Source organism: Carassius auratus, unplaced genomic scaffold, assembly GCF_003368295.1.
Source record: "Carassius auratus strain Wakin unplaced genomic scaffold, ASM336829v1 scaf_tig00214575, whole genome shotgun sequence".
Lineage (NCBI taxonomy): Eukaryota > Metazoa > Chordata > Actinopteri > Cypriniformes > Cyprinidae > Carassius > Carassius auratus.
In genome coordinates, this window is record NW_020527719.1 from 366,473 (window position 1) to 385,655 (window position 19,183).

Here is a 19,183-nt window from a genome sequence, read left to right on the forward strand (position 1 = left end):
TGCTCGGCTCACATGCTAAGGGGGTGCTTTGGCTCAGGTCATGGATTTCCTTTCAGGTAATATTGGAGGTAAACATCAGGGCCTCTGAGTCTGTCTATGTCTGACGGCGTCGGATGTCTGTTAGGGATGAGTTTCTCAGGGATCTGGGCTGTAAGCTAACTCACTTAAAGCTGAAGTGTACAATTTCTGCGCCACTAACATCACTAAATGCAATTGCAAAAAAAAAGATTGGTTATCAAAATGAAAATTCACTGCTATTGGGATTGACTGCTAAAATGTTGTAAAATATGGGCAGGTAATTGATGATCGGTGACAGTTTGTTTAATGTAAATCAATCATTTTTAAAAATGAGTTTTAAATTAGAGTTGCTTAAAGGAGTAGTTTACCCAAAAATTAAAATTGGCTCAAATTGTACTCACTGTTAAGCCATCCAATATGTAGATGAGGAACAAGAACCTCAAGAGTTTCATTGGATGTGAAAAAAAACCTGTTGTGTTGTTGTGAATGCACAGAGGAGCTCGGTGAAAAGAATCTGACCAGCTTTCTGAACTCTAGTTCTGGATGAATACAGTTGTTTGTGCCAGGGGCAATTCTTGGATCTCAGTCTTAAGGGGACTCGAGCCCCCTCATGAATGTGAGATTTTGTGGTTCTAAGAAGAAGTTTTCTTTGCCAGCACGAGAGGTCACAAGGACAAATATTTTTTTGATGGAAATTCTTTTTTTAAAACCATTTGAACCTGCCAAACAATGTTTTGGTTGCACTTCATACTGTGATTTCAGAAGAGTACTGAAGTACGGGGCAGTGTATTGATGTTTATGGTGTATTAATGTCTTGTGATTTGAAATAGAAATGAATTTTCTGTCATCGTTTACTCACCCTCAAGTTGTTACAAACATATACAAGTTTATTTCCTCTATTAAACACAAAAGAAGATATTTGAAGAGTGTTGGTAACCAAATAGTTGCCAGTAGCCATTGAACTGTATAGTATTTTTTCCCATACTATGAAAGGCAATGGCTACCATCAAGTGTTTGGTTACCAACATTGTCCAAAATATCTTCTTTTTGACTCAACAGAACATGTTTGGAACAACTTGAGTGACGTGACATTCAGCCAAGTATGGTGACCCATACTCAGAATTCGTGCTCAGCATTTAACCCATCCAAAGTGCACACACACAGCAATGAACACACACCCGGAGCAGTGGGCAGCCAATTATGCTGCGGTGCCGATGCATTGGGGTTTTTGGGGTTCGATGCATTGCTCAAGGGCATCTAAGTCATGGTATTACCAGCCTGAGATTCGAAGCCACAACCCTAGGGTTAGGAGCCAACTCTCTAACCACTAGGCCACGACTTCCCTAAATGCATCATTTGCTCATTGAGGATGAGCAAATGATGACAGAAATTTCATTTTTGGGTGGACTATCCCTTTAATGTGTGTTTAAGATGTATATTGTAATAAAATACAATAATGCATTCGATTTTTAATTAAAATGTATCAGAAACAATTTGAGACAGTCAATTTCAGTGAATCAAAAACTGTTTGCATAAACTGTCATGGAAGATCATGGAAGCCCTCGCATGGAATTTTTTTATATACTTGCTATTTTAGTGCATTTACACAGTGTTAATAGCAGCAGTACTGACTGGCATGATGATGGCAAAATTTCACATTTGATTCAGCATTTAATTAGCATTTTTCTAATGAAATGTAGCATTTGTTTTAAAGAAGAGCACAGTTCAGTATTTTTATGCTACAGGTTAAATACTTGGAGAGACTAGTTTGATTACTTTCAGGATTTCTTATTTCTTTCATTTTGCAAGGTCATGCAGCTGCAAGCCTGAACATTTATAATGAATCACAGGCAATTTCAGGCTTTATTTAAGGGTGCTTAAGCTCCAGTCTTTCCTATTAGTCCCCTTAGAAATCTTAGGTTAATCTGGCTCTCAGGTGAATGTTTTCTCAAATAATGGCTCTTAAATAATGTTATCCATTCCAGTGAAAATGCATATTTGAGAAATATTCATTTTATTTAAAAACATGGTTATTATGATTGTCCGGACCTTTGTTGGGGGGGAAATGCAGAGCCTGGACCTCATGGAACGTTAATTGAATAGCGCCTGGATGGGGGTTCGTGCTCTGTGAGGACTTATTATTTTGTGTTTTTCTGCAGGGATTCAAAAGGAGTTTAAATAATTTCTAACACATTGAAGCATAAAATGAAGTGTAATTATCTTGGAGGAGAGGCGAGAACTCAGCCAACCATACATTAACACATGCTGAAATTATGACCTTCACATTCTTACATAATCATCTTCTCATACACATGAGCCAAGAGGGGACGCTTAATGAATCGGTACAGAATGAGGATTTACAACTATTATTTATTCATGGGGAAATCATCATTATTGTTATGCATAGCCTATTTATTACTTATATATTTTTTATTTTGCTTGGGTTTGTCAATCTCCTATCGTGCACCTTGAATTCTAAGCTTTTCTTGCCAATCTCTTTCTTTCAGGTACCGTTCTTGTGGAAAACATGCAGATCAACGGTCGAGCTCAGGATCCAGATAGAACCATATCGTTGACGCTGCTGGACAACTACGATAACTGGGTTGTACTTGACCCTGCGCTGCAGAGACTGTATCTCAACAGCACCGGACGAGTGCTGGACCGAGACGTGAGTTGACAAACACTCACATATATATATATATATATATATATATATATATATATAAAGAAACTCTGTCCCGATTGGCAACAAACCAGCATGCGTCACTGTAATGAGATCATTAGAGCCACACAGAAGTGCTACATTTTCTTAATCAGTATTTTCTTATAAAATAAGAAAAGAATAAGAATAATTTTCTTAACATCCTTAAATCAAGATAAATATACTTATGCAAAATTGCATGAGATAATAAAGCCACCATGAAATCAAAATGGACTATTCTGGAATGGAATATTGAAGTGTTTATTATAAACGATTTATCTGTGCACAATATAATCTTTTTTTTTTTTTTTTTTTTTTTTTTTTTTTTACATTTCATGCACCCTAGTAATCTTTAAGCAAAGAATGGCTTTCAACAATATCTCTTCTGTTCTCTGACGCCATGTTTATCGGTGGAAAGGTGGAACAACCTAACACCTTTTAGGGAAGAAATAATGGTCTTAACTTCTGTTTCATGCAAACTTAAAGGATTTTCAGAGAATATATCATGAAGATTGTAATTATCTCTTAGATTTTTGTTATTATTATATAAATGAATAATAATATAATTATCATTATATATATATTTAAATATAATAATAACTTATATATGTAATTTAATTGTATATAGTGAATATAACCAAATTAACTCTTTCCCCATCATTGAAGAGTTATCTCATGTTTTAGAAGACAACGCTTCCCCGCCGAAGATGAGTTTTTACGGCTTTTCGTGTTTTCACTGTTATACTCTCGGGGGCGCTATTACACATCTTCTGAACGAGTACAAAACCTCCCGGACAAAAAGGCAATGTGAACAGGACAGAGAAATTAGTGATATCTTATTTAAACAGATGCATGATATTAAAAATATCATATCATCAGCAATAGACAGCGTATCAACTGAAACTGCATAATGTCACGGAGGAAAATGTTGATGCAGAAAGTGGTATATGTCTGTGCAAGCTTTGAAGTATTGATGGAAGCGATTCACTGGGTTTATGCTTTGATCATCGTACTGAATATTATGTAGATGTAGTTTTTGAAAAAAAAAATATTTTCTCACCTATACATTTTTATGAAACTTACCTATATTCAAGTGATAAAAAATTATTTATGATTTAAACTAAAATAAAAAAGTTTTTTTTTTTTTTTTAATTAAGACTAGAGACTCATATATTCATACAGCAAAATGTACTGAAGGCCATAAATTTTGAGTGAAAATCATCAAAATTGCTAGAGGTAGCTGGCAACTTTTTTCAAAAATGCTTGCAGGAAAAGAGTTAAGGAGGTATATGAAAACAAATTATTTGAATTTAAAAATAATTTATCATTTGTGTAAGAAAATCTCTTCTTGTTTGCTTATTTTACTAATTCTCTTTTATTTTTATTCTTTTTATTTTTATTTTTGCTTTAGTTTAAGTAATTACAAAATAAAGTGAGGTTTTTGTTTGATAATGTGTCTAAAAATGTTTCTCAAAAGTTTGCTTCTTAATTAAATTTATTGTATTTTACAAATATGTAGGTATACTTTTAATTGTAATAATTAAGTAATCAGTCAAATAATAATTAGTACTATTATTTTGTTGTTGTTGGCATTGTTTTAACCAGAAACCAAGACCAAAACATTTTTATATAATGTTTTTGCCTGCATTGTATGTATTTACAGTCCCTTCAGATTCATGCAATGTAAGCAAATAGGATTGTCTGAGACTTTATCTTTATTAAGAATTGTTTTTCTAAGGTTTTTGGTTGTATTCTACTGTGCTTGAAGTGCAATGTACTGTTCTACAGTACAATAACAGCCAAGTCCTCCATCAAAAGACAGGAGATTTGACTCCCACAGCCACAATATGAGCATTACGATTTCTCCTATTCCCTTTTTCCACAAGTGCTTCATCTCCTCTCTCTTATACTGTCTGTCTGTACATTACACCAATCTTCAGTAAAGAGGCTTTCTAGCCCCACACATGTGTGCTCATCTGAGAAGCATTGTGTTAGTGACAGGCCTTTTATGACACTATTGGATGGTGATTACAGGACATACCCTCCTCTTCCTCCTCCTCGTCCTCTTTACAAGGCTTTGTGGGATTCAGGCACTTCACTCAACAGCTACACTGTTTGTTTTATTTAGAGTACTTGAGGCCAAAAACCTTATTCATCCAAAAGAGAATGAGCAGGCTTGACATTAATCCTGTTTGCATTGTTACGTTATGTAATCTTGTGCATTCACACGTCCAGGCTGATTGGCTGCATTGTTAATGCCCTTTGCTACTGCTGGATACCCTAATGTTACTGATCACTTTTGAAAATATAACAAATGGTTAGTATTTCCATATGTTACCTTGAGTAAATGTTCCCATGAATGTATGTTTTCAGCTGTTACATCTCATCTGTAGGGGCCTTGTTTGATGATTCATATTTTTCTTTGTACTAATGCAGTCAAATACAATTATTTCTGTTGTACAAATGTATGTTTACTTCATGTTCTATAATCCCCTTGTATATGTGGTTTCTTCCAGCCACCCAGTTACATCACCACCATCGTGGTTCAGGTTCAGTGCACCAATGAGCTGGTGGGAACAATCATTTTGCATGAAGTACGGATAGTGGTGAGGGACAGAAATGACAACACGCCTCGTTTCCAGCAGCCTCGTTACTATGTATCAGTTAATGAGGTGAGGCCTGATCACTTCTGCACTGCCTCATTTACTTTGTGTCTCAGTCTCTGTCAATTCAGATTTAACTGAATATGCATGGTATGCAAATTTACTGAGGTGAGAACTGTGACTGACAAAGCAATGTGTCCAATGAACTAATAATTACTTACAAAAAAGTTTTTAAATTTTATTTTACTTTTGGAAGGAAATTAATGCTTTTATTTAGCAATGATACATTCATTTATATTCTTAATTGAATTAAATGTATGCATTTTTATGTTTAGCTATGTTTTATGTTTATTTAGAGAGTGCTATTTCAGTAGGGACAAACAAACACATTTTCAAACGTTCGGGGTCAGTAACTTAATACTTTTACTTAGCAAGGAAACATTAAATTGATCAAAAGTTACATTTAGAATATTACAAAATATGTATATTTCAGATAAATGGTTTTCTTTTGAGCTTTCTATTCATCAAAGAATTTTGCAAAAAAAAGTCAGTTTCCACAAAAATATTAAGCAGCGCAATTGTTTTCAAAATTAATTGGAAGAGGTTATTATGTGAGTATATGAGAGAAGTCTAAGTGGACGTTGTAATACAGCTTGTAAGTCGGGAAGAAGGAGGCGGAACCTGGCAGACATTTAAGTATAACTTTAATTACAACATAAACACAAAATAGCGTGACAGCCCCTCGCGGACAAAATAAAACCCATGCCTCGTCCTCTATCATCCTTCACTGTCATAACTCCTCTTTCATACTTCTGGAGCTCCTCCGTGGGACTCGAGACTGGTGAGCGGTGCAGGTATCGCTCATTTTCAATTACTCCACCGGCCTTGCTCCATTCCCACGGCTCTCGGCCCCGCCCCACTTGTCACAGGCGTCCATGACATATGGAGTCCCACAAGGCTCAAGTCTTGCACCGCTGTTGTTAAGCCTGTATATGCTCCCACCAAGTCAATTAATAAGAAAGAACCAAATTGCCTATCAGAGCTATGCAGATGATACCCAGGTTTTCCTAGTCTTATTGCCAAATGACTACAGCCCCATAGACTCCCTCTGCCAGTGCATTGTTGAAATTAAAAGTTGGATGTGCCAAAAAAAAAAAAAAATTCTGTTAAACAAGGAAAACTAAACTCATTGCATTTGAAAACAAAGATGACGTTCTCAAGGTGAATGCACGCCTTGACTGTAAGGGTCTAACAACTAAAAATCAAGTCAAACATCTTGGTGTGGTTGTGGAGACAGACCTCAGTTTCAGTAGTCATGTCAAAGCAGTAACTAAATCAGCATATTATCATCTAAAAAACATTGCAATAATTATATGTTTTGTTTCCAGTCAAGACTTGAAGAAACTTGTTCATGCCTTTGTTACCAGCAGCGTGAACTATTGGACTAGTCTCCTCGCCGGCCTTCCCAAGAAGACCATTAGACAGCTGCAACTCATCCAGAACACTATTGTTTCACCAAATCTCATGTTAATCTTGAGTACCTATAGAGTAGCACAGCAACCTTCATATCTCCAAAAAGTCTTTTGTTTTATCCTATTTATTCACTGAAATGGCAAAAATACACAAGCGCACTTCTTACACTCCATTGCTGCCCCAGAAAAACAAACTGCATCCACTGTTTGTGTAATGCTGGGTTTTTGGGAAGCTGAACAAAGCTGCTGACGCTTTCCCAGTGAAGCGCATTGATGTGCGTGGTCTTGGTCTCCTCTGGTCAACGTGTGCGCGGACACGCTTTTCCGGGAGAAATGCTCATATAGATGGTTTCAACGGCATCAACATAAACAAATGTTACTGCGCGTGCGCGCTTTTGTGGACCTAACTTAACTTCCGGTAGACTCCAAATAGAATCAATAACAACAGCCAAGTCCGTCTAGAGTAGATATTTTTTGATAACAAACAAAATATGTTTGCTGCGTGGATTAGGTGAACTTAATGAAAATGCAAATTCATACTTTACCAGCAGGAGATGTTTTAAAGCATAGACATAAAGCGCGAGAAATAGAGGTTTCCCCAGTAACAGCTGTAAACAAAGCAGAGCTGGTACGCTCACACACTGCTTTATCAGGCATATTACATGCAAGTCCTCCTTCAGAAATACAGCGATATAAAAACACCCGTGCCTCGTTTTGATATTTAAACATAAATGTAAGGAATTCTTATTATTAAACATGCAGTACGTAACGTTACGTTACTCATGTTTATTTAACGAAGCCTTTTTGAAAATCTATTGTGGCGAGTCTCCAAAAATAAATAAATGTATGGGAAACACATCCCGCAGCACAACCACCTGAGCCCAACTTCAGTCTACTCATCACCTTGACTTTAACTGCGTTTGTAGATGGCACCGCAGCCAGACCGATATACACAACACAGAACGGAAGTTAACTTAGGTCCAGGCGCGTGCGCCCGATGAAACCGTCTATAAGGAGTTTCACCATCGTCCACGTCATTCGATCCACGATTAAAAACTTTTACCGAGAGTAGAGACAGTGAATTACTGGGATTATAAAACATAATTGTATTATTTAACAATGATAAAACAATGAGCTGGTGGATTTTTACCATTATCGGCTGGTTGTTTTCACACACTACGGCCACACAACTGTGTTCAAACACCTTATAAAATCAATTTATTTGCATTATATGGCACTTTTAAAACTTTTAAATAGATTCTAAATAATTTTTCAAAGTATTTAAATTCCTTGTTTTATTGTTGTAATTTCATTATTATTATTATTATTATTATTATTATATTTTATTTTATGCGAAGCATTTTGAATTACCATTTTGTATGAAATGTGCTATATAAATAAACTTGCCTTGCCTAATAAAAATGTTTTTAAGAAATATTTTTTTAAGCACCAAATCAGCATATTAGAATGATTTCTGAAGGGTGCTGTTATAAACTTCTAACTAAACTAAATGTTGGTGGTTGTTAGAAACTGACACAAAGCCCACTCACTCTTTTAATAAGAAATACATCAAGAAAACTGCACTCATGATTGAATAGAGGACAGAGAGTGAAGCCGACACATATGAAGTCATTGTATAGTCTGTTGGCGTGCTCCATCAGTTATTCAGATCTAAAACCATCCCCTTTTGGCATCGGCTGTTCTAGCATATTATGCACACACACACACACACACTTGACCCTCTTCTCCACAAGTGCAGATATGAGGACTATTTTTAAACTTAATGGCTTTCATTTATTTGAAATACGTTTGAATATGTTCCGTGAGCGTGTACGTGTTAGGTGTGTAAAAGCTTGGCTTCTTTATGCTTGTCAATCTTTTTCCTCTCCTTGAAGTCAAATATGCTGTCATCCTTTTCTTCTTGCCTTTCTCCCCCTGTACATGCAAAACGTGTGAGAGAAATACAGTTATGTGATGAAGTCAAGGGGGTGTGGGGCAGGAAGGGGAAAGTATCAGGTGGTATTTGCATTTGAGGGCGGATGTGATCATGTGAGTTGCTTTTGATCCAAAAGGCTGTGACTTGGTTCATGGGTTTTCTGGGTGATTTGGAGCCCCAGAGGCAGACTGGTGTTGTATGTGTGGGAGAGAGAGGTTTCACGTGTGAATTTCAGTCCTCAAGAGATGCTGACATCGAGCTCAGAATTCCAAGCAAGATGAGATTAGCACTAGATTGTCAGATTGTTTTCCAAAAATCCTTTTGGTTTCATGCGGAAAAGAGTCTGAAAAATACTTGGTTTTAGTAAAATAACTATTTTATCACTATTTTCACTTGTAATTTTGAAAGTCTCTATATGCATTTAAAAAATATACTGTACAATAGATTTTTATTGATAAAAAGTTCTAAAAATAGCTAAATATGTGTTGTAAAATACATTTGACAAATTGAAATTATATATATATATATATATATATATATATATATATATATATATATATATATATATATATATATATAGAATTTATATACATTGAATTTATGAATATATATATATAGATAGAGAGAGAGAGAGAGAATTTTTACATTTGTCTGCTGTTATGCCATTTTCATTTATTTATTTGGCAGACCGTCTTTTCCTAATTAAATTGCAAATCAAGATAATACAAGCAGAAGTGATTAATCCAGCTTTGGGAATAATAATAATAATACAAAAAATAATAATACAGTCATTACCATTAATCATTTTTAAAAGTTTCTGAACTAAAAAAAAAAGATTAATGCTAGCATTTTTTGTCTTTGTAATGTCTTCAACCACAATTGATTTATTCGTAAATGTACTGTCTGTGATGTAATTGGTTTTTATGATCTTTAATTATATGAAACACCACTTAACTGAACATGCCAGCCATGGGTAAATCATTAATGTATTTTAAAATTCTACAAAAATAATAAATAAACCATATGGAAAAGTCACCGCAGTTGTAGATTTACCCTAACCTGTTATTTTAATATCGGTAGTGTGTGTATTTTTGTGCTGGCATATGTGCAGGTTTTGCTGTCTCTCTCCTTCCGTTTTGACTTTGGCTTTTTGTTGTCTTCTCTTTGTTTTCTTTTTCTTTGTATTTTCTTTCTCCCTCTTCTGTCTTCTAAGGGGATTCAGAAGGAACACACACACACATATACTCTATCTGGGTCAGACGGGTCACATCTGAGGCCTGTCAGAGTTGCTGTGTTGTTACACAAGCATATAGCCAGTGTCTGATGTTTGTTTCATGTGTTTTTTAATGATATCTCTTCAGCTCACTCCTGTCGGTACCACCATCTTCACCGGCTTCTCAGGAAACAATGGAGCCACGGACATCGATGACGGGCCGAATGGACAGATCGAATACGCCATTCAGTACAACCCAAATGACCCGGTACTTCATCAGATCAAACAGACCTTCTGCAGTTACACTCAAGTTCTTCATTGTAATTAATGATTAATTTAAAGCAGTGACTTTATGAGTGAACTTTCAAACTGCAATGTTTTATTTAAAATAGTGCAATCTTTCTCTGTCTCTCTGTCTCAGATGTCAAACAGGACCGTGCGTGTTTCTGGGACGCTGTCTGGTAATATTGTTTTGGCAGAGCGGCTGAACTATGAGGACAGAACTCGCTATCTAATTATAGTCCAGGCTAATGTAAGATTATTAACACATAAAATATCCTTCACTAACATACTGTGTTGTTCCTTTACACCTAATACACTTAAGAAGAGTGTTTCAGGGTAAATATAACAACAGCTATAGTGACATGTGGTTGCTTACCACAGAATATAACTTTATAAACTGTGATTGCAATAATGCTCTTACAGTACAAAATAATGTTGCAAGGCCTAAAGCTGAGATAAATATGTGTAGCCATAAAGCTTAAACATTATGAATGTTCATCATGAGAGAAGGGTGAAGAAAAAAAAAATCTTACCATGTAATGCCTGCTTATATACTGAACAAAATTATAAATGCAACACTTTTGATCCCATTTTTTCATGAGCTGAACTCAGAGATATAAGACTTTTTCTATGTACACAAAAGGAATATTTCTCTCAAATATTGTTCACAAATCTGTCTAAATCTGTGTTAGTGAGCACTTCTCCTTTGCAGAGATAATCCATCCACCTCACAGGTGTGGCATACCAAGATGCTGATTGGACAGCATGATTATTGCACAGGTGTGCCTTAGACTGGCCACAATAAAAGGCCACTCTAAAATGTGCAGTTTTATCACACAGCACAATGCCACAAATTCAAAACCTCCAAATGAAAACTCACAAGTTCAAATTTAAATCCATAAACTTGCATATGCAAACTCGCATATACCTTTGATTTTACATGTGAAATTTGTTCAGTTCAAGTTTTGTGAGTTTGAATTGTTTTTATTTTTTTTTATTTGAAGGTTTTTGAGTTTGAATTTGTTCTTGCAACTTTAGGTTTTAGAGTTTTTGAACTTGCATTGGTGAGTGATCTAAATTTGTGAGTTTATGTTCATGAGATTTTGAAGTTTGAATTTGTACTTGTGAGTTTAAAAGTTTTTGAATATACGTTGGTGAGTTTATTGTTTAAAATTTGAGGTTTGATGTTTTTTTAATTTAAAATTCATGTTGGTAATTTAGTGTTTACAAGTGTTAAGTTTATGTTAGAGGCTTTTTGAGTTCCGGTTTGTGAGATTGCATTTAATGGTTTATGTTTGTGAGTTTATAAGTTTGAATTCATACTTGCAAGTTTACAGTTGAGAGTTACTGAAGTTGCATTTGTGAGTTTATGGGTTTAAATTTGTTTTTGCAAGTATATGTTTGTACGGAGCCCCGCACATGGCATGCAAGAAAAAATAGTATGCTAAATCATGTACACAATTTACTAATTCATTTCCTCAATGTACTAAAACGTGCACACGATTAACATTGGGTTCCCTCGATTTACTATTTCGTTAACTCGATTTATAAATTGTGCACACAATTTGCTAATTCGTTCCCTCGATTTGCTAAATCGTGCGCACAATTTAGCAAATTGAGGGAACGCAATAGTAAATCGAGGAAACACAATATTAATCGTGTGCACATTTTAGTACATTGAGGAAATAAATTAGTAAATTGTGTACATGATTTAGCCTACTATTTTTTTTTTTTCATGTTATGTGCGGGGCTCCGTATGTTTGAAAGTTTTTAGGTTTGCAGTTGTGAGTTTTTGCATTTGACTTTGAGGGTGAATAAATCTGTGTTTATGATTACTGTGCATTAAACTTAGAAGTCTGAGAAGTACACCTGCCTTGAAACAACACCTGGAGCCATTGCTATACTTCCATTGTTTTACCATAAACACTGTTTTTGATGTCTTTCATATATTGTATATCACCATAATTATTAACTAGTTTATAGTGCACATCATTGCATGAAGTTCAAACCAACCCTTACAATGTGCATATACTTGTACTAGTAATTGAAAGCTTACTAATCTGATCCATATAAAGAGTGAGTCATTAGCTGTAGGTCATTTAAGATAAAGATGATGCTAAATGACTTCTTACTCTGTAACCTTTCCTGTAGATTGCAAAAAATAACCTTGACTTTTTGGTCAAGTGGTCTGGGCCTGTTAGGTTGCCAGTTTGCACAACGCACTTTTTAAAATTCCAGGCACCTCCCTATATCTGTCACTGAATAACCGGCGTCCTGATTCACTTCCAAATGCATCCCTCCACCCTCACATGAGCTGCATAATCAACTAACTCCAAACCCGTCTAGAACAGCATCCCTATGAGGATGTCCAGACCTTGGAGGACATAAGCATGTTTTCTTAGAGCCAAATGGCTCAAATAAATGCTTTACATCAAGGCTGCAACAGTTCTCCTTGAAGAAAATCATTTCAGGATTTCAAAATGAGGGAATGGATTTGTAACTGTGTTTTCTATTTCTTTCTGAAATCTTTTCGAAGAAGAAAATACAGAACAGCAGAGTTGGCTTTGATATTAATAATGCGCGTTTTATGCAGATCTTGGTTGTTGGAATTTGTTAAGTCAATAATTACAGTTTGGAGCATTATATTCAATTATTATTATTATTTCTTTGTACCTGTTGGTCTGGATTCATTGCTATTAAATTTCATCTTTAACATCTGATAGTATTTAATTTTCTGTGTGGAAAAATACAACGTTTCTAAATGGCCTCAAGTTCACAGTATGATATGCAAAAAACATTTTATGCATGTTCATTTAACAGTTTTATAAAACACCTTTTGCTTGTTCTAGCAAAATGTAAATAAAAAAATAAGACTTTTGTGTTTAAATATTTAACAATACATTTAACTATTGTTCTTTTCCCTCATTCTTCTTTTCTCATCATTGTTGTCTCTCTGTATACTGATCTGTGATTGTATCTAAAGGTCTGTATCTATGGTAACATGCCAGCTTTTTTCCAGGACCGGGCTCCGTATCCGGGAACTCGTCGCACGGCAACCACTACTCTAACTCTGGATGTCTCGGATGGAGATGATCTGGGTCCTATGTTCCTCCCATGTGTTCTGGTCAACAACACACAGGACTGTAACCCCATCACATACCGTGTGGCTATTCCTGAGCTCACCGACCCGGTAAGAATTTGCAGAGAACTTCAGAGGACTTTAAATGTTGAATATTCCCTGGATCTCCTACTGGAAAAACAGGTCCAAACCAGGTACCTGTAAGTGGATCTAGAACCATATGATGTTTGTGGTTTCTAGCTGGTCCCAGTTGGCTATTTAGAAACAATAAACCATATAAAACCAACTGCCATTTTGAGATTATACCTGTATTTTCAAGTATGGATGACTCAGAGCCTGTTCCTTGCCACAAGCTACAGTCATGATTCTGTATGCACCGTATGGTATAGCTAGGTACAAAGGCAGGAAGTTGTCTCAACTTGACCGAAACACTTCACCTGTGACCCAATGAGCAGAACAGGGTGATCTGAAGCTATGCAGAGGGCAGCCCAGGATAGATGCTTTCTCAGAGCTTTCTTGAGTGCTTGAGAACAAGGTTTGTGCACAAGATTGTGCCTTGAACATTAAAGAAATAAATAAACTATGCACGGTATGTGCATTAATAATTCAGCCTCGCACAGCAAGGACCACTCACTGACTGTTTGCTATCATTCAAAAGTTTGGGGTATGTAATATATATATATATATATATATATATATATATATATATATATATATATATATATATATATATATATAACTGTCACCTTTTATCCATTTAATGCATCCTTGATGGATAAAATAATGCTTGCTAATGGTATAAAGTAAAATTATAAATGGTATATGAATGGTGTATGAAAAAATACAGTTCAGCAATTACATGAGCATTTACTTTTTTTTATTTGTATTTAAAGGATCCAATAGTGAAATTTTGGTTGCTTGCAAGACATTTTGATGTCTTCACTGGATGTTGTATGGACAAGCACAAGAAAAGAGTAAAGCTCAGAATTTGTTTCATTGTGTTGTTGGTGTTTTGTTGACCCTTCACCGGTTAAATGTCAGTCCTTTCATAATTCCCATCACATACGTTGCTCTACTGACCTGTGCTTGGCTAAAGAGGAGACTCATAGGGCAGGGGCAGGAAGGCTGAGAATCTGGTACAGATTGTGTGAGATCAGGGACAGGGATTAGAGACCCTCAGGAAAACCACAGGGTTCATCACCCATCAAAGCCAAGATGTGAAGCTTTGATGATATCAGACCCCAGTAGAGGTGAGCTGCGGTGGGCAGACCTCTTAGGCGATGGATCTGTATTGAACCAAACAACATGTAGAAAAAACAGAGAGTCCAGACATACAGCGACGGCTGATCTTTGCTCAGGGGGGACTGCCGTAATTTATGCTAAAAATGTTTTCCACTGCAGATGGCTGCCAATTTCTGCACTGAATAAATGTGCTGCAGATTTGCTTCATTTCGAGCTGTTTTTACTTTCCTTTTTGCATTCTGCTAGCTGCAATTCATGCGTTTTCACAGAGACAATCTATTTTTGCTTTTCTTGCTGTTCTCTGATTATCTCACAAATTATAAAGGATTAGTGTGTGAGGAAATCCATTTCAGAAATTGGGGGACCCCTCCACACACACACAAACACATTTTACAGTGGCTGTGTTTGGAGTAGCATACTACTATTTCTGCAGTAGGCTTATACTATGACTAATCTATATGGACATTTCATCTGTGCAAACATAAAATACAGAAAAAATAAAATCAAATAAATCCAAGTTAAGTTAAATTGGATTTTGAAAAAGCAAATAAAAAAGTCTTCAAAGTATCATCAAGGCTGCATTTATTTGATAAAAAAATAGCAGTACAAACACAAATGTGAAATATTATTACAATTTAAAATAAGTGTTTTGCATTTTAATATTAAAAATGTATCTTTGATGAATGGAAAGTTCTAAATAACAGCATTTGAAATATAAATATTTTGCAAGATTATAAATACTCCTAACATTACTGTCACTTCTGACAAATTTAGTGTGTCCTTACTGAAAAAAAGTATTAACTACTATAATAATAATAATCTTCCTGACCGCAAACTTTAGTTTATCTTTATTTGTTTGAGATGATAACTCATATCATTAACTAAATTTAACATAATGATAACAGGGTCATGTGACAACAATATAGCATGCTACTATTTTATATAGTTGAAGTTCTGGGTGTGTGCATTATGAAACTATTTTAAAATTGTATGCTACATTGTAGTCACATTACCTTGCATGTTAAATTGAATTGAGGCTTCTTATACAGAACTGAAAATCCACATGCTTCACATTTTACTGCAGGGATTTTAAGAGTAGTATTTTAATAAGTTATTGTAAACACATCTTTTATAAATGCATAATGTGTATGGTTTCAGATACTATTTTTAAAACAATACTGTGTGTACTGTGCAATATGCAGTAAGCATTACGCTAGTGTTCCATTCCCAACATAGATTCTCTCTCATTTCCTTTGGCAGGAATAGTGGTAATTAATGAGGTCACATATTTAACAATTAGAGCTGGGATATGGTTCGAGAGTCTTTTTCCTGTCTCTAGGCACAGATTAATCGGCCTAATGCTTGCTGGAGGGGGGGATTATGGGTAGTTTTAAACGTCTCAGGTGGTCAAGAATTCTGATTTACTGTGCTCACATATTTAACATGGAAAGTCTGTATTTACGCTGCCATTTTAATGAAGCACTCATCCCAAAGGAGATGCCTCTTATTATCATATCTGTCAGAGGCCATATTTGTCTGCACGAAAAGCACACTCATCTGTAGAGCACAGATTAAAACAATCAAGTGTCCCAAGAGCTTTGCTTTTAACCCAGAGGAAAACATCCCTCACTGGAGGCTCTTTCATAGTTTGAGACTTAATGGAGATCTCAAAGTGTTTTATTTATGTATGGGCTTTGTTTCGAATGTTTCTCCTGAAATTTGGAGAAGTAAAGTAGACACAAATGGTGTCTATAATTTAAAGGGCTTGAGTTAACAGGAACTAACAACGAACAGCTAAACTAACATTAACATACTGTAACAGATGTGTTGCACATTGTTACTCATGGTGAGTTGAACGCGTGCTATAAGAATGAGAGTCCAAACAGATGATAAAAACATCAGGATAATCTCCAGTCCATGAATTAATGTCTTGTGAGAAACAAAAAAAAATAATCAAAAATATTTATTTCTAAAGGGAACAAATCTGAATTTGGTGAGATCTAAAATATAGCTAGAATTATTATTTTTGAAAGAGCCTGTGTACAGGAGTTTACTGGTCCGTATACTGCACAATATGCACATGTCAGTCATTTACACAAGAAAACAGCCCAAATATGTTTGGATCTAAGAGAACATCATGGGCAACTTTTTCACTGGAGGAAGCATTATTATGAAGTATTGACTTGTATTATGGGCAGAAGTAAAGGTTTGAATCAAAACTGCCTTAACTGAAGAACTGGAGTCATGTGTTGATGCGGAATAGCATTAAAAAGCATCCAGACTAGGGTGAAACAAATATTATTTATATTGAATTAATTTAGCCAACTCTAATCTTGTTTGCCCCCTTAGTCAGTTATTCTTGTCTTCTTTTTTTTCCAGAGCAAGCTGAACCCTTTGAATGTGACACCTCCCATTCGAGCCATCGACCAGGACAGAAACATCCAGCCACCCTCAGACAGACCGGGAATCATGTACTTCATACTAGTTGGTAGGTACTTTAATTCACACATTTTGCAAGTGTTGAAAAATAGACGCATATATACACAACTGTACTCTTAACCAATATTTCCATACATTTAAAAGAGAAACTCGGTTATTTTTAGGGTTTACAGCAGAATTTTTTTTTATCCAATAGCTTAGTATAAATAATAGCATGACTCATATAATAACACAAGTTTGGTGTCTCTCTGTACTGCGTTTCAGGTCAACCTGCCACGTACCCAGAATTCTTCTCGCTCAACAGGAGCACGGCTGAGCTGCGGCTGCTGAAGCCTGTGGACAGAGAGCTGTACCAGCGCTTCAATCTCGTTATTAAGGTCATTATATCATCATCAGGTTATCTTCTACAGATAAGAGAGGTTCATCTCACACCCAGAGGCTCTTACATTTAAGCGTCAATAAGAGTTTCATCATTTTTACAATAGTACTGGTTCAATGGTTCAATGCAAAAGAACACCGGGTGTTAACTGCAGTATATTTCTGGAAATATTCTCTTCATTTGCAGCAGTAGTATCTGAAATTGAAACCAGTCTGTATGTACACACTTTCACTTTGGTTTTGTTTAAAAACCTAGAGAGCTGTCTATTTAGGAAATAATTTAAAGGCTTTGTAGTTGCTTTCTTGATGCAAAAGATGCCATAAAAAAGGTACAAAGCATTAATAACTATAAAAAATTATCGCAAGGCAGCATCACATTTTATATAGATAAATATATATATATCTATATAAAATGTCATTTTATAGAGAATGTGGTTTCACACTGCAATCGTGATGAACTTACAAAAAAGAAGAGAAAGTGAAATGCTCTATAATTGTACTTTATTCAATGCTAAACAAATATATATATATATATATATATATATGTATATATTGACAAAACATACATACACTGTAAAAAATAAGTGTAATTTTAACTGTAAAATTTTGTAAAAACGCTACGGAAAAAAACTGATAATAGGTTAACAGTAAGTTCCCGTACTATATACAGGGAAAAACTGTAAAAGATCTAACAAAGCATTTAATGTAAATTTACAGTAAAATTCTGTTAATTATACAGCTTTTAGAAGTAAAAAAAGAACAAATCAATGTATAATTTACAGTCTAAAACTGTAAACTGATATTCCCAGAATTCCCTGCGTGACACTCCACGTTTGAAAGTATTTTGTTTAAATAATCATGTTTTTAAATAGTTCTTGTTATCAGTTATGTACATTTGAGCTTTATGTTACATCTTCTGTTGCTTAATGAAAGTTTTTTGCATTATTTAAGTATCACGTGTGTTACCATGATGGTGTTTTGTGTTTCCATAAATGTGCACCTTCTATATGTTAATATATACTTCTGCTTGTGGTGAAGCTACTTGTGATGAGCTTTGATACTTCATGTGGCTTTCTCTTATACAGTACCATCTTTATTATTATGGTGGTTGTCAGTATTTTCAAGGTACAAAACAGATTTAATTTTGTGTGTTGTTGAATTTACTGGTTTATATTCACATTTTCTTGTTTGTAAATTACAGCTTTATATTGTAAAATTAACAGTTTTTGACGTAAATGTGTTTACAGTTTTCTGTATTTTTACAAAATTATTCTGGCAACCACAGCTGCCAAAAAGTTTTTGTAAAAACAACAAGAAATTTTTTACAGTGTACTGTTCAAAAGTTTGAGCACTTTTATTCAGCAAGAATACATTCAGTTGATCAGAAGTGAAAATATCAACATTTATAATGTTTCAAATGATTTTTATTAAAAATAAAAAAATAAAATCTGTATTTTTAAAAATGCATCATGGTTTCCACAACAATATTAAGCAGCAAAATAGTTTTTCTGAAAGATCACATGACACTGAAGCCTGAAGTAATGGCTGCTGAAAATTTGCATCACAGGAATAAATTACATCTTAAAATATATTAAAATGTAAGACATTTGTATTAAATGGTGAAAATATTTTGCAATTTACTGTATTTTTGCCAAATAAATGGAGTGCTGGTGAGACTTTTTTAAAAACATCTTTCCAATAACCATCTTTTGAACAGTAGTGTAGTTGTGTCTAATTAATATACTATTTTACCCAGGTTTTTGAATGAAAAATACTGTTTGTTTGCTTCTTACCACATCATTAGTTTAGCACTAAAATGA

General features: G+C 34.9%; 1 protein-coding gene across 1 annotated transcript in view; it reads left to right on the top strand.

Moving 5' to 3' along the window:
• The window catches only part of LOC113092383 (protocadherin-15), a 157,307-nt gene that overhangs the window by 55,396 nt on the left and 82,728 nt on the right, over nt 1-19,183 (top strand). The window contains exons 5-11 of the mRNA XM_026257974.1: nt 2,526-2,686; nt 5,236-5,391; nt 10,092-10,211; nt 10,365-10,475; nt 13,245-13,415; nt 16,926-17,034; nt 17,250-17,362. Coding sequence (XP_026113759.1) covers nt 2,526-2,686; nt 5,236-5,391; nt 10,092-10,211; nt 10,365-10,475; nt 13,245-13,415; nt 16,926-17,034; nt 17,250-17,362 — 941 coding nt within the window. The remainder of the gene's footprint in view (nt 1-2,525; nt 2,687-5,235; nt 5,392-10,091; nt 10,212-10,364; nt 10,476-13,244; nt 13,416-16,925; nt 17,035-17,249; nt 17,363-19,183) is intronic.